At 65.4% G+C, this 22,045-nt stretch overlaps 2 protein-coding genes across 30 annotated transcripts in view; one reads left to right on the top strand and one right to left on the bottom strand.

Annotated features, from left to right (window-relative positions):
- Nucleotides 1-439: 439 nt before the first annotated feature.
- On the bottom strand, nt 440-3,876 carry AGXT (alanine--glyoxylate and serine--pyruvate aminotransferase). Its single transcript, XM_040567437.1, has 11 exons — nt 3,370-3,876; nt 3,101-3,293; nt 2,768-2,832; nt 2,592-2,692; nt 2,373-2,443; nt 2,006-2,090; nt 1,716-1,811; nt 1,418-1,487; nt 1,189-1,284; nt 880-1,008; nt 440-547 (listed from the first exon to the last, which is right to left on the bottom strand). Exons 1-11 carry the CDS (start codon nt 3,610-3,612, stop codon nt 440-442), a joined length of 1,257 nt encoding a protein of 418 aa, XP_040423371.1. The 5' UTR covers nt 3,613-3,876.
- A 572-nt stretch (nt 3,877-4,448) lies between these two features.
- KIF1A (kinesin family member 1A) overlaps nt 4,449-22,045 on the top strand; it is a 37,948-nt gene continuing 20,351 nt past the window's right edge. For 14 of the 29 annotated variants that reach the window (XM_040566758.1, XM_040566762.1, XM_040566760.1 and 11 more), the window contains exons 1-22: nt 4,449-4,581; nt 8,460-8,610; nt 11,931-12,007; nt 12,104-12,283; nt 12,696-12,761; nt 12,906-13,084; nt 13,373-13,484; nt 13,837-13,914; nt 14,214-14,279; nt 14,471-14,488; nt 14,791-14,866; nt 14,967-15,045; nt 15,124-15,266; nt 15,691-15,717; nt 17,049-17,257; nt 18,336-18,415; nt 18,700-18,775; nt 20,768-20,847; nt 21,104-21,210; nt 21,412-21,495; nt 21,578-21,758; nt 21,841-21,913. In XM_040566758.1, coding sequence (XP_040422692.1) covers nt 8,505-8,610; nt 11,931-12,007; nt 12,104-12,283; nt 12,696-12,761; nt 12,906-13,084; nt 13,373-13,484; nt 13,837-13,914; nt 14,214-14,279; nt 14,471-14,488; nt 14,791-14,866; nt 14,967-15,045; nt 15,124-15,266; nt 15,691-15,717; nt 17,049-17,257; nt 18,336-18,415; nt 18,700-18,775; nt 20,768-20,847; nt 21,104-21,210; nt 21,412-21,495; nt 21,578-21,758; nt 21,841-21,913 — 2,097 coding nt within the window. In that variant the 5' untranslated portion in view covers nt 4,449-4,581; nt 8,460-8,504. The remainder of the gene's footprint in view (nt 4,582-8,459; nt 8,611-11,930; nt 12,008-12,103; nt 12,284-12,695; nt 12,762-12,905; nt 13,085-13,372; nt 13,485-13,836; nt 13,915-14,213; nt 14,280-14,470; nt 14,489-14,790; nt 14,867-14,966; nt 15,046-15,123; nt 15,267-15,690; nt 15,718-17,048; nt 17,258-18,335; nt 18,416-18,699; nt 18,776-20,767; nt 20,848-21,103; nt 21,211-21,411; nt 21,496-21,577; nt 21,759-21,840; nt 21,914-22,045) is intronic. The other 15 variants (XM_040566768.1, XM_040566765.1, XM_040566775.1 and 12 more) reach the window with 3 other exon arrangements.

Raw genomic sequence — 22,045 nt, 5'->3', positions numbered from 1 at the left:
AGTGCCAGGGAAGGAGCACGCGTCTGCGGCAGCTGGGTGGTGGTGGAGGTGATGGAAGGGACGGGAGGGGAAGGGCCCTGCGCTCGGGTCCTGCCTCCACCCCACGGGTCAGCTCACGGCAGGGCTGCTGAGCGTCGGGGCCGGGAGAGGTGGAGAGGATGGGGATGTGGGGCCAGGGCACCGGGGCGAGGAGCGACCCTGCGTGAGGGATGAGGAGGAAGGCTTTTAGCCACCCCTGTGCCATGTCCTGCCAACACGCTGCTCTCCCACCTGGCACACGAGGATCCAACGCCTGGTCCCATGCAGGCACGGCCGCCCACCGCCACCAGCACGGGCCCCACTCCCGCACACCCCGTGTGGCCCCGTGTGGGTCCCTGGGGACTGCAGCGCCTCCTGCCAGGTCCCCCGGTGGGCAGAGGAGCCCACCGGCTCGCGACGCTCACAGCCTGCTCCGGCGGCAGCGCTGCAGGGCATCGCGCAGGGCCCCGAGCACACGGTCCACGTTGTCTTTGGTCGAGTTGTAGCCCATGAGGCCAATTCGCAAGACCTGGGAGGAGAAGGACAAGTTTCTCCCTGCAGAATCCACCCTGGGCTGTGCCCAGCGAGCACCGGCTCCCACAGAGCGTGGGGCGTGCGAGGAGCAGCGTGTGCACATGCTCACATCCCTGTTTCTTCCTATCTATCACTCTCAGTCATGGTAAAGACATGTGACCCTACTAACTGTGTGTGTCGCCACTCGATGAGACGCAGCAATTCCCCTTTTGGGGCATGCAGTCAGCACTCAGCGTGCACCGGTCAGCCGTGGGGTACCCCACCGACGGACGCGGGCTGGGCGAGCTGCGGGGCCGGGGGGCGGCGGGAGGGGAGCGCGCTGCCCACCTTGCCCACGGAGGGCCCCAGGCCCCCCGCAATCTCGAGGCCGTGCTCGTTCATCAGAAAGGCCGTGATCTCCTGCCAGGCGTAGCCCTCAGGCACCCTGACGGTGGTGATGGTTGGCAGCCTCGCCGCCTGGTGGAGAGAGGAACGGGGCTCAACCTGCAGCCCCCGGCTGCCTCCCTGGGCCTGGCGAGCCCCGTGAGGAGCCCAGCAGGGAGGCTGGGGGTTCCTCTCCAGCATCCAGTCCCCCTTGGGGACGTTCCCAGCTGCCTGGCACCACGCAGCCCGGCGAGATGGGCTCCCTGCACCCACCTCCTCCTTCACGAAGAGCTCGAGCCCCAGCTCTCGCAGCCCTTGGCACAGGAGGGTGCAGTTGGCCCGGTGCCTCTCCCACGAGCTCTCCAGGCCCTGGTGGCACAGAGGAGTCGGTAGGTCCTCGCCGCTGCTACCGGGGACAGCCAGGCACCTGCGGCTCCCCCCAGACCCTGCCACGGCGCGGGTATCACCCGTCTCAGCCGTCCCGGTGCCCCGCGCCGCTCACCAGCTCCGCCAGCATGGCCAAGCCCTCCCGCAGGCTGAAGAAGCTGTTGATGGGCGCCGTGTGGTGGTACCTGCAAAAGCCCAGCAGCACCCGGGTGGGCTCAGCCCCCGCGGGGTGGCTCGTGCAAGACCCCCGGGGCTGGTGCCTGACTCTGCGAGGAGGGCGGGCGATGGGGAGGGGTGGCAGGGCCCTGCTGCCCCCGCCGAGGGGACCCACACAGGGGGGCAGAGCATTTAGGTGAGGAGGGGGGCTTTGGGGTTGAAGGGAAGCGACACGTGGCGGGACAGCCTGCCCTCACATGCGTGGCTTGTCGTCGCAGCCCCAGTAGTTCGCCAGCCAGCCCATGTCCAGGTAGAAGGACGGGGGTTTTGTCTTCCTCCTCAGCATCTTCTCCCTGGCAAAGCGGAGCGCAGGGCTGGAGCCAGACCAGAGGGGAGGGCAGAGTTCCCCCTTACCCACTGCCAGCCCCAGAGCAAGCATCGGGTTGGCACCGCTGCATGGGGACAGCTCTAGCAGAGAGCTGGCAAAGCAGGGGGGATGGTGGCCCCCTGTGCCCCCAACCCCATCGCCTCTCAGGGCCGCCCTTACCTTGCTCGCTCACTGAATGAGATGGGGGCACTGCCGGGGGGGGCGCTGAGGACTTTCTGGGACCCCGAGTACAGGACATCTATCTCTGCACGAGAAGGACCGCACTGAGCCCCCAGCCCACCGGCCCCACACTCTGCCACCAGCGGAGAGCACAGGGGACATGCACTGCAGGTCCTGGTCGTGTTTGCCCTGCTCTGGGGGACGCACTGGCACCCCAATGGTCCCCCGAGAGGGACGGGGCCTGCAGCTGCAGCCAGGGCAGCTACTGACAGCATCAGCACTAAGCAGCAGGTGGTGGGGGTGTGAGCCCTGACATGTGGGACCCCTCTGCTCCCCCGTGTGCCCACGGCGGCACCGTGGCTCTCACCCTGCTGGTCCATCAGGATGGGTGCTCCCCCGAGCGACGCCACCGCATCCACGAGCAGCAGGGAGCCGTGCCTGGGGGAGGACAGGGCTCAGCCCCACACCACTGCCACCTCGCCCTGCCACCCCCTGCTGCCACCACCCCCTGTGTCTCCAGCCCCAGCATGCCAGCATGTAAATCCCCACATCCCGGCCCTGGCAGGGGACGTCGGGGCTCACTGACCGGTGGCACAGCTCGCCCAGCCCCTGCAGCGGCTGCAGCACCCCCGTGGAGGACTCGCCGTGGGTGATGAAGAGCACCGAGGGCTTGTGCCGCGCCAGGCCCTGGGGGGAAAAAGCAGGGGGTGAATGCTGCCGAGGGGCCGGCCCTGCGCCTGCTGCCCCGCAGCTGCCACGCACCTCCTGGATGTCCCGCAGGGTGAAGTACTCGCCTGGAGGCTTCAGCAGCTCGCGGACCTCGGCACCTGGGAGGGATTTGAGCAGAGGGACAGGGAGGGTTGGGCTCACCTCCAGCCGCAGGACATGGGTCAGGCGTTAACCAGGGGCCCGCCAGAAGGCGCCGTACGCAGGGGGACGTCACCCCACAAAAAGCCCGGAGCCCTCTGCTGCCGCATGAGGCCACCGCCACCGGGGTGGGGACAGCAGGACCTCGGGAGCAGGCCACGTCCTGGCAGCCCCCCCGCAGCCAGGTGCCCGCAGCCTAAAGGGTGCTGCCCGGCCATCCCCACGTACCCAGCCTCCCGGCGATGTCGGCAGCACGCTGTCCCCAGATGCCGTTGACGGCCACCAGCACGGTGTCGCCGCGCTCCAGCAGGTTGAGGAGGGCAGCCTCCATGGCGCAGTGGCCGGTGCCGCTGACGGCTAGCGTCAGGCGGTTCCGGGTCTGGAAGGCGTACTGGATACCCGCCTTGATCTCGTCCATGACCTGCGGTGGGGACCGGCGTTGCTGTCACCCCTCGTCCTGGCCCCCCACGGGGTGCGGGACGTGGGGATGGGGGCACCTGCAGCATCTCGGGGTGCATGTGGCCCAGGAGCTGCCGGCCGCCGGCCGCCAGGATGCGGGGAGGCACGTTGCTGGGGCCCGGCCCCAGCAGTAGCCTCTGCGGCACGGCCAGCGGCCGCAGCAGCTCCTGGGGTGGCGGGATGGTGGCCATGGCGTGCCCCGCCGTGCCCCGCAGCCGAGCCCGGAGGAGAGAAGCGGCAGCCGTGGCCCGCTTGGCGCCCAGCACTGCGGCGCGGCGCATCCCCTGCCAGCAGCGCTCCGCGTCCCCCCGGACCCTGACCCCAGGCTGCGGCGCTCTCCCCGCCGGCACGGACTCTGCCCTGGCCTCCTCGTGGCCCGGTTAATGTGCCACCAGCACCGGCCTGCTGCCCCAGCGCTCTCCCATTGGGGTTTCCCAAACGTCCACCAGCACGGCTACCGCTGCAAATGTCCCCGTGCCCCCCGTGTGACGGCCGCAGGGTGACACCACGGCCGGCGGGGCTCACGGGGGCTCACGGGGGCTCACGGAGGCTCACGGAGGCTCCCCGCGTGCCCCCGCAGCCTCCCGTCAGCCCCGCCGTCCCCACGCCGCCGGTGGCGGCAGGCGGTGCCGTGGGGCAGCGCGCGCTGCCCGGGGTGGTCACGGCGGGCACCGGTGCCCGGGCTGGGGGCAGCGGGCGCGGGAGCTGCGGGGCGAGGATACGGGAGGGGGAGGACCAGGGCCAGGCGGTTGCCATGGTAACGGCGGTTGCCACGGCGCCGGTTGCCATGGTAACGGTCGCCACGGTGACGGTCGCCACGGTGACGGTCGCCACGGCGACGGTTGCCACGGCGACGGTTGCCGTGGCGACGCGGGGGTCCCGCCCCTCCCCGCGCCCTTGCGGCGGTTCCGCAGCGCGGGGCCCTTTTTTTTTGGGTGGGGGGGGGTGGGGGGGGATGCGCTGACGTCACCGCTCCATCCCCGGCTCGCCCCCCCCCTTCCCACCCCCCCCACCGGACGGCAGCAGCCAATCAGCGCGCGGGGGCGGGGCGGGGCCGGGCGGGGCCGCAGGGGCGGGGCTGACACCGCCCGCACCGGCACCGGCACCGGCACGGGCACGGGCACGGCCGCCAGCCCCGGCACCGGCCCCGGCGCCAGCCCCGGCCCCGCTCCGCACGGCGCGGCCCCATGCCGGCCCCCCCCGCCCGCGGCTGAGCGCAGCGCCCCGCCGGCCACGGGCACCGGGCACAGGTAGGGGCGGCGGCGGGAGGGACCGCTCCGCCGCGCCCGCTTGGGGCTGCGGCACCGGGATGCGGCCGCCGGCCCCCCCCGCGCCGGGCTGAGGGGGTGGGGTGGGGGGCGGCGGCCATGTTGCGGGCACCGAGGCGAGGCTGGCGGGGGGAGCCGCCCCGGCTTCCAGAAGGATCCCGCCGGGGGGGGGGGGAGGGGATGGCGATGCCCCCCGTGGTCCCCGCCGCACCGGCCCCGGTAACGGGCTCGGCAGCCCAGCACGAGCCGCCTGCTCCCATTGCCCCCCCCCCCCCGCCCCGCCTCCGCGGCAGGTGGCTGGCGCTGGGCTGCAGAGCCATCCCGTCGTCGTTCCGCTCCAGGGTGAACGGCGGCGGCGGAGGCGGCCGGGGGGGGCCCTCGGCACGGCGGGGGGCGGCGGCGGCGGAGGGCGCGGCAAGGACGAGTCGCCGCCGCTGACCTTGGGGACGGCGAGGGGGGGGCCGCCGCGTCGTGGGGGGCGCCTGGCTGGAGGAGGGGGCGGCTGCGGGCTGGGGGCTGCCGCAGGGCCTCGCCGCTCAGCCCCCTTTTGTCCCCGTCCCCGCACGCCCCGCCGAGCCCCTCGTCTGGTACGGCCGCGTGCCCCGTCCTCCATTTTGTCGGGGAGGGGGTGGCCGCGGTGGCACACGCGCCGCCCCCGTCCCCACGAGTGACCGCAGCTCCCCGTGGGGTGCCGGCACCCAGCGTCGTGTCCCCCCCCCCCCCCCCCCCCCCCCCCGTGGTGGTGTCCGCAGCCTCCGGGGCCGGCTGAGGGTGGGAGAAGCCCCGTTACCAGTGCCCCCCCCCCCCCACAACTTTAAGCCGTGCAAGGTGCAGGTGACACGAGGCTGCCCCAACGCCGTGTCCCACGCCGGGGTGGTGAGGAGGAGCGGGGCAGGTGGCCCGTGGGGGGGGGGGGACAAAGCCATCAGCCCTGTGCTGTCCCCACGGGGCCCGGCTCGCCTCCGGGCGCTGCCCGAGCCCGCGCGGTGCCGCAGGGCGAAAAACTGCACCGTCACGGCCCCTCGCGCTGAGGGAGAAGGGATGGGGAGCGGGGGTGTCCTGCTGCCAGGGGGGTCTGGGGGGCGAGGGCGCTGCCCCGACACCCCCGGGGAGCAGGGGGAGCCCCGGGGGCTGATTTTGGGGCAGGTGGATGGAGGGGAGATGCTTCCCGCGGCCCTTGGGGTGGAGGCTGCGCAACCCTACCGAAAGGGGGGGGAAAAAAAATAAATAGCAATTCCTGAGGGCCTGGGTGACAGGGGCAACACAGGGGCTTTGCCATCGAGCTGGGAGGGGCAGGTGGCCGGCCCCCGCTGTGTCACATCATGGAGGTAGCGGGAGCCCCGTGGGGAGGGTCCCCGGAGGGGCGCAGGGCTAGGGAGGGGCGAGCCTTTTGTGGCTGGACCGGTGGCACCCTGCAGCACCCAGGGGACAGGTTTCTCCTTGAAGGGGCTGTGGCAAGTCCCCACGGCGTTCCTCTGGGAGGTGTTACCTGCGGGTGGCACTGGGGGACGGGTGGCGCCGGGGGACAGCGCGCCCCATCCCGCTGGTCACCTTGGCGGTGGCAGGGTGGGGTGGGGCAGGGCTGGCGCGGGCAGCCTCGGGATTACGGGAGCCCTCTCTGGCTTATCCCTGCCCAATTAATCTTAGCCGATCCCGTTAATTGCTGCTCTCTAGCCCTCATGCTCTCGGGCTGGGGGTGGCCGAGAGGGAGGTTTGCCGGGAGGGGATGCGCCGCACGGCCGCGGTGGCCCCACGGGGGGCTCCCTCCGTGCCTCCCACCCCGATCCCGCCAGAAGCGGGCTGCTGGACCAGCTCCCAGCGCCGCCCGACTGCGCTATTGAATTTCTCTCGACGGCGGATTAAGCGGGCGCTGGCTGACCCTCCCTGGGCAGGGGCCGCGCTCTGTCTGCCAGCCCGGCCCCGTGAGCCGTCGGCCGGCCGTGCGAGTGGGGCCGGGGGGGCTGGAAGCAGTGCTCCCCGCCGCCACGCGCCCACCTCTCTCCGTAGGGTGCCGGGGGTTCGTGGCTGGGGGCAGCGGGCCCTGCCGGGGAACCGCAGCTCCAGGTCCATCGGGCTTCCCTATGGGGCAGCCCCATGGCTGTGGGGGGCTGCAGCTGGCCGGAGACCCCCGCCCCAAATGATGGGGAGGAGGAGGCCCGCAAAGGGGCTGCGGCCCGGCAGCGGCCTGGCTCAGGCACAGGCAGCCTTTGTCTCGATGCCGTGGCGAGAGCACAGCCGCGGGTCGGAGAATGGCAGCGCTGGGACCGCGAAGGCGCAGCGGGGCGAGGGGGAGGCTGCGCTGGCAGCTGAGGAAGCTGAAGGAAATGGATGGAGCAGCTCAAGGCAGAAAATGGAGCCCGGGCTGCTGCTCTGCAGCGGGCACGGGGCTGGGAATAGCGGCGAGGCAAGGAGGTGGCTGGAGCAGTCAGCTCGTGCTGGGCACGGGGCCTCCGGGGGAGCAGAAGGCACAGTTTTAGCTCGAGGACGAGGCCAGGGTCAGGCCGGGGTGGGACCCCGAGCTGGCAGGACCGAGGGGCACCAGCACAGCACGTGGGGAGGGATGGCCGCAGCACGAGGCCACGCGGTGAGGGGAGCACCTGGGGAAGCCTGCGGGGGAAGAAATGGGGCTGGAGGGGGCTGCGGGGGGAAATGGCCCGGCAGCCCTTCCACCCAGCGATATATCATGTCATTTTGCAGAAAAAAACCAAACCAAACCAACCCCCCAGTAAACAACAAACAAACAAAAACACTTTTTTTTTCCTCTTTCCTTTTGGTCATAGTTTATTGTTTGTTGTCCCCAGTGTCTGGCTGCAAATTTTCCATTGCACCATGAATATACCTGCCTTTGGGCAGAGCACATGTGTTGTTATTTTTATTTTTTTTCCCCCTTTTGGGACCGAAAACCAAACTGACAAAAGCCAGTTGTTTTCAAAGCGGTTCCTGTCTCTTGGGACTGTTATGTGGGTTTTTCTTTCTTCCACATTTTCCACAAATTGAGTTCTATTTTCACTTGTACCACGGGAAAGGCCGTCTTGTGTTGAGGAGGACCCATCTGCGTTGCTCTGGTTGCCACTAGATGCGGTTCAAGGAACCGGAGCCGGGCCAGTGCTTGCCCCGTGCATCTCCTGCAGGCACTGCCCCTTCCTCCATGCCCCTGCTCCTGCGCTGCCCTCGTGCCTTCTCTTGCCCGCTCCCGGAGGCTTTTGGGGCTCTGCTGGCAGAGATGCCCCTTGCTTGGTGAGATAATTGATCGTTGGGTTAGCTAGATTAAGTGGAAAATAGCTATCGAGTGCCAGCCCTGTGGCGCGGGGCAGGACGTCGGGGCCATCAGTCCGCACCGAGTGCACTGACGGGCAAACAGAAATGTTTGCCGTAGGGTCACAGGATTGCTCAGGTTGGAAAAGACCTCGAAGATCATCCAGTCTGACCTTGTCCGTCAGCCTCCTCCTGCCACCTGCCCTTGAGCTGAAATGTGCTGGTTTTCCTCCCCGTGGTCCTGCTGTGCAAGGGCTGGAGGCAGGAGGCTCTGGGGATGGGCACGGGGCCGTGGGCTCACCTGCGGGCAAGGGGACAGCTGCTCCCTGAGGTCGGCCCCCCGGGGTGGAAGAACTGCCCTTGGGGGCCGGTGTGATGCTGGCTGTGCCCTGTAGCCCTGTCCCTGGCTGTGGGAACCCAAAAGGGGTACCACGGGGCGCGTGGCTGGCGAGCACTGGTGCTGGGTTCCCAAAGGGTTTAGTCCCGCTGGAAACCCCGTCCTCTTGGCTCGATTTGGGCTCGGCCTTTCATCCATTTTTCCGGCAGGGTCGCGATGTGGGGATTCACGCGCAAGCTCTCCTAACCCCCTCTTCTCCCCCGCGCAGGACAGCCGCCGCTCCCCGTTAGCAGCACCACCTCCGGCTGGCGCGATGGCGGGAGCGTCTGTCAAGGTGGCGGTGCGCGTCCGGCCCTTCAACTCCCGGGAGATGAGCCGGGAGTCCAAATGCATCATCCAGATGTCGGGAAGCACCACCAGTGAGTACCGTCGCGGGGGCCACCCCCGTAAACCAGGGTGGGGGGGGGGATCAGGGTAACGCACGCCCCGTCCCTGCGTCAGCAGGGCCGGGAGTCGCCGTGCGGGTGCGATGGAGGGGCAGGGCTTTGGAGCAGGGATCGACCCCTCTTTAAATAACAGGCCGTAGGTGCTCGTGGTGGAAATGGTGGCCGCGTCCCTTCTCTTTGGCTCTGAAAGCCTCCAGATGGGACGGCATCGAAAATAACTCCCGCCCGCCCGCTGGGCTGGAGCTTCCTGCGTCACCGGCGGCGGGGGAAGCGCTGGCGCGAGCCACCCCCATGGCGCGCGCCGCCGGCAAGGATGCTCGAGCGTGACGTGCTGGGGGCGTCTGGTGGGTCCCTGGGGTGCAAGAAGGATCAGGTTCGGAGCGTGGCAGCCGTTCAGTCGGGCATGTCCCCCCCCCAGCCAACGTGGGCGCCACGGCCGCAGCTCCCAGCCGGCCCTTTGCTGACTGCGAGGTTTTTCTCCCCCGCGCCCCGCTGCAGCCGCTGGGCGATGAATCGACAAAGCCCAGGCTGATCCCCTTGGCGTGGCTGGAGGGGGTCTGTGCTCTGCATAATTAATTCGGCGTAATTCATTAAGCCCCACTGGGCACAGGGGGCGGCTGGGGAAGGGAGATGGGGAGGAAGGAGCCAGACCTTCTCTGCAGCCCTTTTTTCCCCCAAATTTCAAGCCGCCGCCCCCTTTGGCTCGCGGTGGCCACCCACCCACCAACACTGCTGCTTTGTTCCCCTGGCGGTGCTGCAGGGACTGGGGGGGGACCCCGGCTTCCTTCCCATGAGCCCATTAATATTCCCCGGCTGGAGCCGCGTCCCCCTGGGCGAGCGCGGCGCTGAATGGCAGGGGTCTGGGAGCCGGGGGCAGGAGGAGCCCGGCCGCGGTGCTGCCAGCCCAGGCGTTTTTCCAAGCATTCCCCCCCCGACATTTGCTCTCCAGGGTTTCATTCTAGCCTGAGGCCTTGAGAGATGTTAGTTGTCATGGCAAAACACAGGGATTTAAAATATGATGATTTTTTTCTCTCTGCGTGGTTTTTCTGCTTTATCCTGCTCAATACTTGTCCCTTGTTTGTCGCAAAGCCCAGGGATATCTCCAGATGTTTTCCTCCTCCTTCTCTTGTCTCTCTTTCCTCCCCGCCTCCTTTTTTCCCCCTCCCCTTTGGCCAGCTTTGCGAAACCCCGGGGGTCCCCACGCACAGGTGGGGCTCAAGCAGTAACAGGAAGGGCGGTGAGGGAAAGCCCCCCGGCAGCGTCCATCCACTCAGTGGCAAATAACCAGAAAAGAAAGGGGCACAGAGAGTGCCTCAGCTTCAGGGACGGGAGGGGAGACACAGCGGGTCGTGGCACGCTTCCTCTCCTCCATTTCCCAGCCCCGTCCAGGCTGGGGACTTGCCCCCCCCGGGCAGCTGGGCGGCCACAGCTGGGGCTGCCAGGCACCCGGAGCCGCTCGGTGCCATCCCCGGCCCCTCCTCAGCCCCGTGCCCGGCACAGACGGCACCGGTGCCGGCAGCAGCCTCCCCAAGCCAGCCCCTTCCCGTTGCTGCCCCCGCACGTCCGAGGCTCCCATCCACCCCTCGGCTTCCCCCCGGGGCAGTCCCAAAGCGCCGCGAGGCCGTCGGCCCCACAACGTGCACATCTGGCCAGAAGGCACCGGAGATGCTCTGCCTGCCCCTGCAGCCACCTCTGCCCAGAGGGGCCCCGCACGTAGGTGGGTGATCCCCGGCCCCCGGGGAGGCACGGTGCCACCCAGGTCCGGGTCTCGACAGGGACCTGCGCCTGGTGGCGGCTCAGGGGGCGTCTGAGCCCCTTCTCCTGGAGGCGCAGCCTGGGCTGTGGCCATGAGCTTTGGCTGCCGGCAGCTCCCTGCTGCGGTTTTTGGTCCTGACCCCGCTTCCCGCCCTGCTGGCCTTTATAGCCAGCCTCTGGCTCTGGTCCGGCTGCAGACGTACAGCTCAGCGGCACCCTGTCCGCCCTGGCTATTGTCACCCTGTCTGTCCTGGCCAGCGCAGGACCCTGCACGCGGCGAGTGCGTGTTGGCGTGCTGGGACCAGGAGCGGTGGCAGCTCTCCTCCCGTCCCCTCACCTCCTGTCCCCTCGCCTCCTCTGTCACCTTCGTGGTCAAGGGCATGCTTGTCCATCTGATACGGCCGAGCCCGTTCCCTAGCGACCCTGGCACTCGTGGGCAGGCTTCATCATTAATTTAGGACCCAGCGTGTACGGAGCGCAGGAGAACAAGTAGTGTTTTTTTCCCCCCAGCCATCCCGAGCAGGAGTGCGCTGGGTCACCGCGTGCCTCGGTGCAGGCAGGCCACGCTGCTGGCGTGCTGGGGGGGGTGCGGATGGACACACAGCAGGACAGCAGCCGAGCATCCCACCCTGGGGGAGACGTTGTGATACGGGGTGAATTTGTGCGGCTCCTCCAGCTGCTCGGCAAAGCCCCAGCACCGCAGCGGTGGCGGTGCCGGTGGCTGGGAGCACCCTGGTCCTACTGCCACCTCCGCACCCTGGCAGGCCCTTGCAGGGAGCCGAGTGCCCCTCTCGTGGGCACTGCGCCCCCCAGCCCCCCCATGCAGCCCGGCCGGGGCCGTGGCACCCCTCCTGACCCGCAAGGGCGTTTCAATGTCACCGGAGATGGCTGAGCGCCGCATCCCGTGACTGCCCTGCCGCTTTGGGTTTCTTCTGACGCATCTCTCTGAGTGCCTGTTATTTCAGAAAAAAAACATCATAAACACTCTACGGGGTGGGGAGAAAGGAAAAAAAAAAAAAAAGGCATCGAACGAGTGAGAAAGAGAAGAGATGCAGTCTCCAATTTCCATGGCAACGTCCTTTTCACCAGGGGATGGGAAAAAGCAGGCTCTTGTTTCCGCTGGTGGTTTAACACAGGGCATTAATCACCCTGCTGCTGCAGGGGGATCAGGTACTGAAAATAAAACACAGAGCAAGCAGGAGGCAGAGCCCCCCGCGGCTGCTCCTGCCCCACTCGTGGCCCCCATGTAGGGCTGTGGGGCCAGGGAGGGCTGGGACCTCCGTGCCTGCAGCGCTGCTGCGGGTGCGTGGTGGAGCAGGAGGCAGCCCAAGGGAAGGAGCAGCTTCCCTGAGCCACGCTCACCGGGGCGTTTTGGAGAGCCTTTGCCCTTCTCCCTGGCCCCCGCAGTGGAGCTGGAGGGACCCCGTCCTGATTTCCAGCCCGCAGGGAACTGTTTGGGACCAAGCCCGTCGCAGCCTGCCCAGGATGCAGGAGGCGATGGTACCACCTGGTCTCCTCACATCCCTCTCTGTCCCCAGCCATCCTGAACCCGAAGCAACCCAAAGAGACACCAAAAAGCTTCAGCTTTGACTATTCCTACTGGTCCCACACCACGGTAAGCAGCGGGGAGCCAGAGCCTGGCTGGAGCCCGCAGCTGGGCTGGGATGCAGCAGGATGGCCTCCTCTGATCGCTCCTCTCTCCTCTCTGCAGCCTGCAGACATCAATTATGCATCCCAGAAGCAGGTGTACCGGGACATTGGCGAGGAGATGTTGCAGCATGCCTTCGAAGGCTATAACGTCTGTATCTTTGCCTACGGGCAGACAGGGGCTGGAAAATCCTACACCATGATGGGGAAGCAGGAGAAGGACCAGCAAGGCATCATCCCACAGGTACCGCCTGGAGAAAGGCTCCCCCTAACCTGAGCGGGGTGCCCGAGGGAGAAGGGTGGTTGGGAGGGAAGGAGAAGCGGGGGAGACGAGCTGCAGGTCGGGGGGGACCACGAGGAGCTTCACCCAGGCCCTAGGGCTCAAGGTGGGTGGAGCAGAGGTTTGGTCGGGCTGTGAGGCGGGTGTTCATGTGAGCAAGGGACTGTGCCCAAGTCCCTACAAAGCAGGGAGAGGCTCTGCAGGTGCTGGTCCCCTCCACATTATCAGGGGCCTTCCTGCCACCCCGGCAAGAGCTGTCCCATCGCTGCTGCTCTGGCTTTTGGGGCAAGAAGGTGGAAATCTTCGTGGCTTGGCTGCCCCAGAGTGGAGCATCCCTCTGCTCAGGGACTGAGCAGCCTGGCTCTTTCCCCCGCAGCTGTGTGAGGACCTCTTCTCCCGAATCAACGACACGACCAACGACAACATGTCCTACTCTGTGGAGGTAAGGCACCGCGCCTCCTGCCTGCTCCGGCCCGAGCCTCCCGGGGGCGGGATGGGTTGGTGGAGGCCTGGCGTGATGGCAGCGTGCGCCCGGCCGTGTGTGACTTCAGAGTGAAACCCAGAGCCCCGCGCGTGCTGTCCCTAGGTGAGCTACATGGAGATATACTGCGAGCGGGTGAGAGACCTCCTGAACCCCAAGAACAAGGGGAACCTGCGGGTGAGGGAGCATCCCCTCATGGGCCCCTATGTTGAGGACCTCTCCAAGCTGGCTGTGACCTCCTACAATGACATCCAGGATCTCATGGACTCAGGGAACAAGGCCCGGTGAGTGGGGGAGCAGAACACCAGGATCTGAAGGGCTTCCAGATGTCCCCAAAGAGTCTCCCCAGGCACCTACGCGTGGGCTGAAGCTTGTGTCCCTGGTGCTGTGGGCAGGGCCTGAGGTCCCCAGGCGAGGCAGGATGTGACCCGATTTGACCGGTCACTCCTGGAGCCCAGAGTCCTCTCGTGGCCACAGTGGCCTTCCCATCACCTTCCCTGTCCTCAACCTGTCCCCAGCCGCTCTGGTGTCCCCTGCAGAGTGTCACACCTTCAGCCCTCCTCTCCCCGCAGCACGGTGGCTGCCACCAACATGAACGAGACCAGCAGCCGCTCACACGCCGTCTTCAACATCATCTTCACCCAGAAGCGACATGATGCCGAGACGAACATCACCACTGAGAAGGTGGGGGCAGAGCCCCAGGGGAACGCTGCAAGGGCTCCGTGTGCCGCAGTGCCTGGGGGGACACCGTGTGGCTGGTGCGGGGCTGAAACGTGATGGGGGTTAAGTCCCAGCCACACTCTGGGCTCCCAGACCACTGTGGAGGGACATCTCTGGCCCCATGTGGCCACTGTCACTTCTGGAAAGAATGCGAGCCCTGCTTCTGGTCAAACCCACCTCCGCCTCCAGAACAGGCTCACGTTTGCTGAAGGCGTTTTCTCCCACCTTGCTGACGGCGCAGCTCCGTGGTGGGGGGCAGTTTGCCCACGCGCTAGGCATGAGCCGAGCCCGCCACAGCTGCTGTCTGTGCCTGCAGGTCAGCAAAATCAGCCTGGTGGACCTGGCTGGGAGCGAGCGAGCTGACTCCACCGGTGCGAAGGGCACGAGGCTGAAGGTGAGAGCGTGGCGCGGGTCCGGCAGGCAGTCCCTGGGTGCCACTTGTCCTTTCCCTGCCTGATTCCTTGCACGCTACATTGGAAACTGCCACATCCTCAGCGGTGTTTTGTCTGAGAGTTGTCCAGTGCCAGTGCCAGCAGGGTCCGCAAGCCCCAGCTGGGAGGTGCTGGTTGCCCAGTAAGACCAGTTGCTGGTTGCCCACCCTGTGCTGGGGCTTCTCCATCCTCTCGGTGCACCGGGCTTTAGCGCTGCTCCGAAACAGGGCCTGAGGATCTGGGCTTTTGGTCTCTCCACCAGGAAGGAGCAAACATCAACAAGTCCTTGACCACACTGGGGAAAGTCATCTCTGCTCTGGCCGAAATGGTAGGTACCTGGAGGGGGGGTGGGACGCCCAGCCATCCGGGATGGAGCACCCAAGCTCCCAGCTCCCAGAGATGGAGCACCTGGGGTCCTGTGCTGGGTGAAGAGGAGGGGAGTAGCTCGCTGTCACCTCCCTCCCCCCTGCTCTCATCTGCTTGCAACAGAGCTAAACAGTCTCTCTGCTTTCTTTGCAGGATTCAGGGCCAAATAAGGTATGTGCTCGGGCAGGGCTGGGTGGATTTGGGTTTACAAGGGTGGAAGTGGGTTGCGGGGTGGTTTGCAACGAGCCCTTTAGGGGTGAGGTGCCACCTGGGCACCTGTGGGCTGTGCAGATCCCTTTGTGTCCTGGTTGCTGCACAGCCCTCGTTAGACACCTCCCGGCAGAGCCGTCCCCCATCGGGGGTGCCCACTGCTCAGCCCAGTGCGGCTGGGGACAGCGCTGGCACCGGCCGCGGTGTTTGCTTGGAGGAGAGCGAACAGCCTGGCAGCCCATCCCTCTGCTCCCTCTCCCCAGAACAAGAAGAAGAAGAAGACGGATTTCATCCCCTACCGGGACTCGGTGCTAACCTGGCTGCTGCGGGAGAACCTGGGTGAGGACACGGGCGCAGGGCTTGGTGGGGGGGCAAGGCAGGGGGTGACGGCCCCCGCAGGGACAGCCGCCCTGCTGAAGCCTGGCATCTCTCCGGGCAGGGGGCAACTCCAGGACCGCCATGGTCGCTGCGCTCAGCCCCGCCGACATCAACTACGATGAGACCCTCAGCACTTTAAGGTAGGCTCTGGATGGAGAGCTAGACGAGGGCACGGGAGGTTTTGGGACCCAGCTGCTCAGGGTTGTGCCTCTCCCCAGGTATGCCGACCGCGCCAAGCAGATCCGCTGCAACGCCGTCATCAATGAGGACCCCAACAACAAGCTCATCCGGGAGCTGAAGGACGAGGTGGCCCGCCTGCGTGACCTTCTCTACGCCCAGGGTCTCGGGGACATCATTGACAGTAGGTACCGCGCCAGGGCGGCGCTGGGCAGAGGCAGGCTGGTGTCTCGGAGGGGACGTCCCCAGAGCCACCCCGTGTCCTGCCCTGCGCCTCGGCCATCTTGTCGTCCGCCCTGCCATGCAGCAGGGGGCACAGCTGCGTCCCCCCACTGCCACCACCCCTGCTGGGACGCCTCTGGCGGGCCCTGCACGCACGTGTGCCATCCCGGAGGAGCTGCTTTGCCCCAGCAGCCCTCTTGCCCCCCCCCCCATTTCCCACTGCCAGCATCCCGCAGGGCGCCCGGCCGAGGCGCCAGGAGGATGCTCGGGGTCCGTGTCCTCTCCTCCCCGTGCTTTCAGGCTGCCATGAATCCTACCGAGATGAACCCACTCTTGTTCTGTTTTCTTTGTCTTCCCCCCTGCTCCCTGCCCTCTCTCTCTCTTAGCCCATCCTGCTGCGGAAGGATCCAAATGTGTGTATTCCCCATCACTGGTATTCTGTGTTGCTTCTCTGCTTTTGGGAGGCTCAGGCTGTGCCGAGGAGCATGCGTGCAGCATGGGAAAGGGCAGCGAGAGCTGGCCCCAGGGCGCTAGCGAAGGGGCAGCAGTGGAGCCTGGTGCCCTGCTGGGGGGACGGGTGGCACAGGGACATTTCTGCACTGCGCCCGTGCCCTCGCCAAGCCCAGGACATGCATTCTGCAGGGTGAGGCACTGCAAATCTGCCAGGCAGGGCGCTAGCGGTGCGTTCACCATAAGGACCCGCTCTCCCATGCTGTCGCTGTGTTTCCCGTTGCTTCTGCTGCTGCTGCTGTTGCTGCTGCTGGGCTGGTTGCTGCTGCTGGCGCTGCTTGTGCGGGCACGGTCCGTGCTCCTGGGAGAAAAAAGCGCCAGGCAAAGCACAGTGTGGTGCGAGTGGCCTTGGGACACCTCAGTGACCAGTCCTGCTGAGGGCCATTCGGGGGGCATCGGAGGAACAGGACGAATTGGAGGCAGGGGGGCTCCACAAAGTGATGGGGCTCTTGTTCTCCATCGGGAGCTGGCAGTCCCCTAGAAGCGGTGGCCCTCAGATAAGGGATCCCGACCCATCTCTGCGTGGGTCGGGCAGTGGAAGCGGCTGCGAGCATCCCGCTGGGAGACGGGACCCGGCACCTGCCCAGGCTGCTGGAGACTGCGTCCCCACTGCCACGGGCTGAGCTGCCACCGGGAGCATGTGCCCCTGTCCCGTCTCCTCCTCACTGCGACTTCTCGGGGCCAGAACAGCATTTCTGCCACCAGGGCAAATGGCGAGAGCATACTGCAGCTGGGGAAGCTTGTGCCCGTGAGCCTCTGCGCTGGCAGCTGGGCTGCCTCCCTTCGCCGTGGGAAGGGTGCTGGGCTTGCCCCTTTGTAGGGCGGGGCACCTGTCTCTCCTTGCCTTCCCCAAATACCGGTCGCCCCCAAATCCAGCTAGTATGGGGCAGCAGGGCAGGGCAGAGCGCCCCATGCCCAGGGGGGAGGATGGCCGGGGCAGTTTGGGCACCCCGTGCTGCCACAAAGCACCCCCGGTAGGCCAGGAAGGGCTCCCAGGCCATTACCGCACTGCTGCCAACAACAGTCCCAGGCTGGGGCCAAGGCATGGGAGCCGTGCCCTGCTGCTGGCCTGCTCTGCCAATGCTGTGCCTTTTTCTTTTGATTTTTGTCTTTCTTCTTGCCACTTTTTTTTTTCCCAACAGCTTTTCTTGTCTCTATCTTCTTTCTCTCTCTCTTCCTTCTTCCTGCCCTTGTGTCTTCCCCCCGTCCCGTCCCTCTCCTTCCCCGCCCGTAGATGTGTCCGACTTTGAGAACAATAATGGCACTAGTGGGGCAGAGCTGAGCCAACGCCATGACAATCTCTCCACAGTGACCAACGCCATTGCCGGCATCAGCCCCTCTTCCTCCCTGTCAGCTCTCTCCAGCCGCGCCGCCTCTGTTGCCAGCCTCCACGAGCGCATCATGTTTGCTCCAGGCAGCGAAGAGGCCATCGAAAGGCTTAAGGTAGGAGGTGGCATGTTCTGCTCCTCTCTTCCCTCTGGAAGCGAGCAGACAGAGGGCTGTCAGGCTGGGCAGGAACGGTGATCTGCCTGAGGGCTCTGCGGAGGGACCGGGACGGGCTGGCTGGCTGGGCCGCATCCAGCCGCACGACATCCAGCAAGGCCAGGCACTGGGTGCTGTGCCTGGGTCACTGCAACCCCGTTGTGGCTCGGGGGAGAGTGGCTGGAAAGCTGCCCAGCAGAAAAGGACCCGGGGGTGCTGGTCAACAGTCACCCAAGTGTGGGCCAGCGTTGTGCGCGGGTGGCCAAGATGGCCGACGGCATCCTGGCCTGCCTCAGAAACAGCGTGGCCAGCGGGACCAGGGAGGTGGTTGTCCCCTTGTGGTGAGACTGCGCCTCGAGCGCTGCGTCCAGTTTCGGGGCCTGGCTACGAGGACAGCGAGTTGCAGGTGGGGAGGACCCTGCTGGAAATGGCTGGAGCCCCCCCCAGCCTCTACAAGCGCCTGAACGGAGGTTGCAGCGAGGTGTCGGTCTCTTTTCTCGGGCGACAAGTGGTAGGACAAGTGAGGAAACAGTCTCAAGTCGTGTCAGGGGAGGTTTGGATGGGACATTAGGGAGAATTTCTGAACAGAAAGGGTGGTTGGGCGTTGGAACAGGCTGCCCAGGGAGGTGGTGCAGTCACCATCCCTGGAGGTATTTAAGAGACGCGTGGATGTGGCATTTAGGGACAGGGCTTAGGGATGGGACTCAGTATGTCAAGTTGATGGTTGGACTTGGTGACCTTGAGGGTCTTTTCCAACCCAGAAGACTCTTATCACTCTGTGATCCTATGGACCCAGAGCCACAAGGTGCCGTGGATAGGGAGCGGGTTTGGCGCAGCAGGGTCCAGCCGGGGGCTGCCTTTGCTGTGGGACAAGCACTCCCAGCAGAGCAAGGGGATGAAGGGAAAATGTGAGCGCAGCGCTGCCGCAGCCCCTTGAAAGCAGCCTGAGAGCAGGGCCGGCTCCCTCGGGGGCTGAGCCCAGCCCAGGTGCACAGGTCGCTGGGCCATACAAAATGCTGAGCCCTGCTCACCCCGCCAGGAAACAGAGAAGATCATTGCTGAGCTGAACGAGACATGGGAGGAGAAGCTGCGCAGGACAGAGGCAATCCGGATGGAGAGGTGGGTCAGGGTCCCTGCGCCTGACCCTCTTCTTGCCTGCAGCCTCTCGGCACGTGGGACGGGATGGGGGCAGTTTGGTGCCTCCCAGGCCCCTCAGCACCATCCACCATCTCCACGTGGGCTCCAGCCCTGCCCTGGCTACTCTGCACAGGGCTGCAGCACCCGGCGGGCATGGGGCATTACCCAGGCTGGATCACCACCAGTGGGGACGTGCGGTGGGTGGAGGCGGGTGGCTGTGGGGTCCAGAGTGTCTTTGACAACCTCTGCTCCTGCTGCTCCTGCAGGGAAGCCTTGCTGGCCGAGATGGGGGTGGCCATGAGGGAGGACGGAGGCACCCTGGGTGTTTTCTCTCCTAAAAAGGTAGGATTGTCTTATTCTCCCTGGCAGATGAGGGTGGGTTTGTACCCACGCGGTTCCCTTCAAACCTACCTTGCCACTGCTGGCCAGCCTCAAATATTTCCCTTGAGCTCTCAGAGGTGTTAACTGGCCTCTCCTTGCTATGAAACCTGTGATGGACATTTCAGTGCCACCCCTGTACATCCACCATGGGCTGTTTCGATAGAAGTGCGTGGCTAAATTTTCAATGTCATTCCCCATCACCTGGCACGTGGAGGATGCCGTCCCCACCCAGGGGACACCGGTGAGCCTCAGGAACCGTGGTTGCGTTGGGCTCTGTGTCAGCTGTTAACACCCTGGGGTATCACATGGTGTTGTCACCCTGCATCCTCGCCGAGAAATGAAGGCGCAGGAGCATTAAATACCGCTGTTTTATATAGCATCCCAGAGAGCGTTTTTGGAGCAAAAGCTGGCCGTGCCCCCAGCAGCTCATCTGGCCGTGAGCCCTGATAGGCGCCAGCAGCAGCAGCACAGCCCTGCCGCTCCTCGGCACCCCGCGCCTGCGGTGGGCTAAGTGCCCCTGGCAGACAGCGCCCTGCGAGACGTGCAGGGCAAGGAGAGCAGGGTCTGCCCCCAGCCCCTGCCAGGACAAGCGGCAACGAGCCCTTTGGGACCTCAGCATGGCTCTTCCGACAGGTTTTACACTGCTGTCTTTGTTTTCCATCTGCCGTCGCAGCCGCTGCCCATTAGGCCCCCCGATGTGTGCGTAGGAAGCGTGGGGGTTTATTCCCCAAAGCAGGTTTGTCCGGAAGGTGGCCTTGCTGTGTTGGTCTTGGTGCCGACTTGCTCTTCGGCTCTCTGGTGGGTGACAACTGTCCTGACTTCTCCAGCTGCTGGCAAGGAAAGTTAGCACTGAAGGCCTGCAAAACCCATTTGGATCGAGAGCAAAACCTAGCCGGGCATTGTTGCCCTGCCATATGCCATCGTTGGGGTGACCGTTTCCCCAAACCTTGCAAATCTGGAGTGAAATTGCAAACTAAAACAGTCTCAGCGCTTCTCTCTCAGACCCAGGGGCTACGTGTCTGCCCAGAGGTCTGCAGGTTACGTGCTGTGGCCCATTATTCCTGCCAGCGGCCATGGAGAACAGCCTGCGCTTCCCTTCACCTCCAGCTCTCCTGCACTGTTTGGAGTGAGTCCCCTGCATCCATCAGGGTTTCTCCTGACAGGGACACCTCTGCATGCTGGGTGCCAGCAGGCTGATACCACATTTCTTCCTGTGTCTCTTATTTCTGGGAAACTGAGCTTCACCCGTTGATAATCCCAGGACTTTGCTGCCGGTTGAAGGCGCGATCGCAGCAGCTGGCAGTGGGACGAGCCAAGCGGGCTGCGGTCGGAGGGCTCCGTGGCCCCGGGAGTAAATTCCCTCTCATCAGAAGCAAAGTGGCTGTGGCTCGTGGGAGGAACACGGTGGGAGGGAACCCACAGGAGGGAGACCAGGGAGTGCAATCCAACCTGGGGCAAGGCTTCAGGTCTCTGCTGCTGGCTCTGGATGAACCTCCGGGCTGGGACCTGCTCCTTTGGGTGCTTCGTCTGTCCCCATGCCATCCGTGGAGGGAAACAGGGCCTTTTAGTTCCTCTTATCCTGAAACAGCTGCTGTAAAGGAAGAGTCTCCGTCTCACCTTCTGTGACGGAGCTGGGGGTTGTGATAGCACCTGGCTACCTGCTTATCATAGCAGACACACAGTCACCTCCGTTCAAGGACTCCCTGTACAGCTCCCAGCTCCATGCTGGGCCTGCTTACAACACAAAGTTTCCCAAGCAAACAACGAAAAGTTGCTCAGACCTCGGTCCTTGGAAAAGGAAAGCAGGGAAGCATGTAGAGGTGCAGAGTTGGAGTCCAGCCCTCGTTTTGTCCACGCTGGGTTAGGTCGGGGCAGCTGCAGGAGCTGGGGGGCCCCGTGGCAAGGCTGGGGGCTTGCTGTGCACCGGGGTGACTCTGTCCTTGCCTCCCCCAGACGCCCCACTTGGTCAACCTGAACGAGGACCCGCTCATGTCTGAGTGCCTTCTCTACTACATCAAGGATGGGATAACCAGGTGAGGGTCGGGTCCTGCAGAGCCCGTATCTCAGTGCTGGTGGGCACCTGCCCTCCTGCACCTTCCCCAGGCATCCCCAAAGGGGCACGGCCGCTTGGGAAAAATGCGTGTCCGGGGAAATCTCACAGGGGACATTAGTCTTGCTGTGCACCAAGGGCTGCTGGTGTGAGCCCAGAGGATATTTTTGGGTGGAGCCTCACGGAGGGGCTGGTTTGAGGAAGGACGGAGCCAGCTCAAGCTGTCTCTCCCCTGGCAGGGTTGGTCGGGAAGATGCAGAGAAGAGGCAGGACATTGTTCTCAGCGGGCACTTCATCAAGGAAGAGCACTGCCTCTTCCGCAGCGACACAAGGACGGGCGGTGAAGGTACTGCTTGTCCTGAGGGGCTCCAGCTGCCCAGGCTCATCCTGGGCCTAGGAGGGTTCATCCCCCCCTCTTAGTCCTGGGGCCTGCTGTGGCTGACGTGAGGTTGGCCAAGCGCTGCTGCCAGCCCCGTTCGTTGCCTGCGGTGGTGGGGATGTGCCTGGGGACCCGGGGCTGCCCCTCCACTTGCCGCTTGTCACGCAGTGATTGTGACCCTGGAGCCCTGCGAAGGCGCCGACACCTATGTGAATGGCAAAAAGGTGACGGAGCCCAGCGTCCTGCGGTCAGGTGGGTCCCCAGGAGGGTGCTCCGGCCCGCCACCCCGCGCGGGTTCCCTGCCCCTAAACCTGAGCCCTTGTCCCCACCACAGGAAACCGGATCATCATGGGGAAGAGCCACGTCTTCCGCTTCAACCACCCTGAACAGGCCCGGCAGGAGCGGGAGCGGACACCGTGTGCGGAGACACCTGCCGAGCCCGTGGACTGGGCCTTTGCCCAGAGAGAGCTGCTGGAGAAGCAGGGCATCGACATGAAGCAGGAGATGGAGCAAAGGTGGGGAGGTGGGGCTGGGGCTGGGAGGAAGGGGAGGGAAGGAGCCCAGGTCACTCATCCCCATCTTCCCTGCTCCTCCCAGGCTGCAGGAACTGGAGGACCAGTACCGGCGGGAGAGGGAGGAGGCCAATTACCTTCTGGAGCAGCAGAGGCTGGTAGGTGGCCAGGCCTGGCTCCTCCTCAGGCTCCCTGAGCACCACCAAGCCCCAGCAGAAATTTGTGGGGTGGCTTGGTGCATCTTCAAGATGACAGCAAACCCATACGTCATTCCCGGGGCTGCCCATCCA

Source organism: Cygnus olor, chromosome 9 (assembly GCF_009769625.2).
Source record: "Cygnus olor isolate bCygOlo1 chromosome 9, bCygOlo1.pri.v2, whole genome shotgun sequence".
NCBI classification, from domain to species: Eukaryota; Metazoa; Chordata; class Aves; order Anseriformes; family Anatidae; genus Cygnus; species Cygnus olor.
This window is presented reverse-complemented; position numbering and strand designations above follow the sequence as displayed.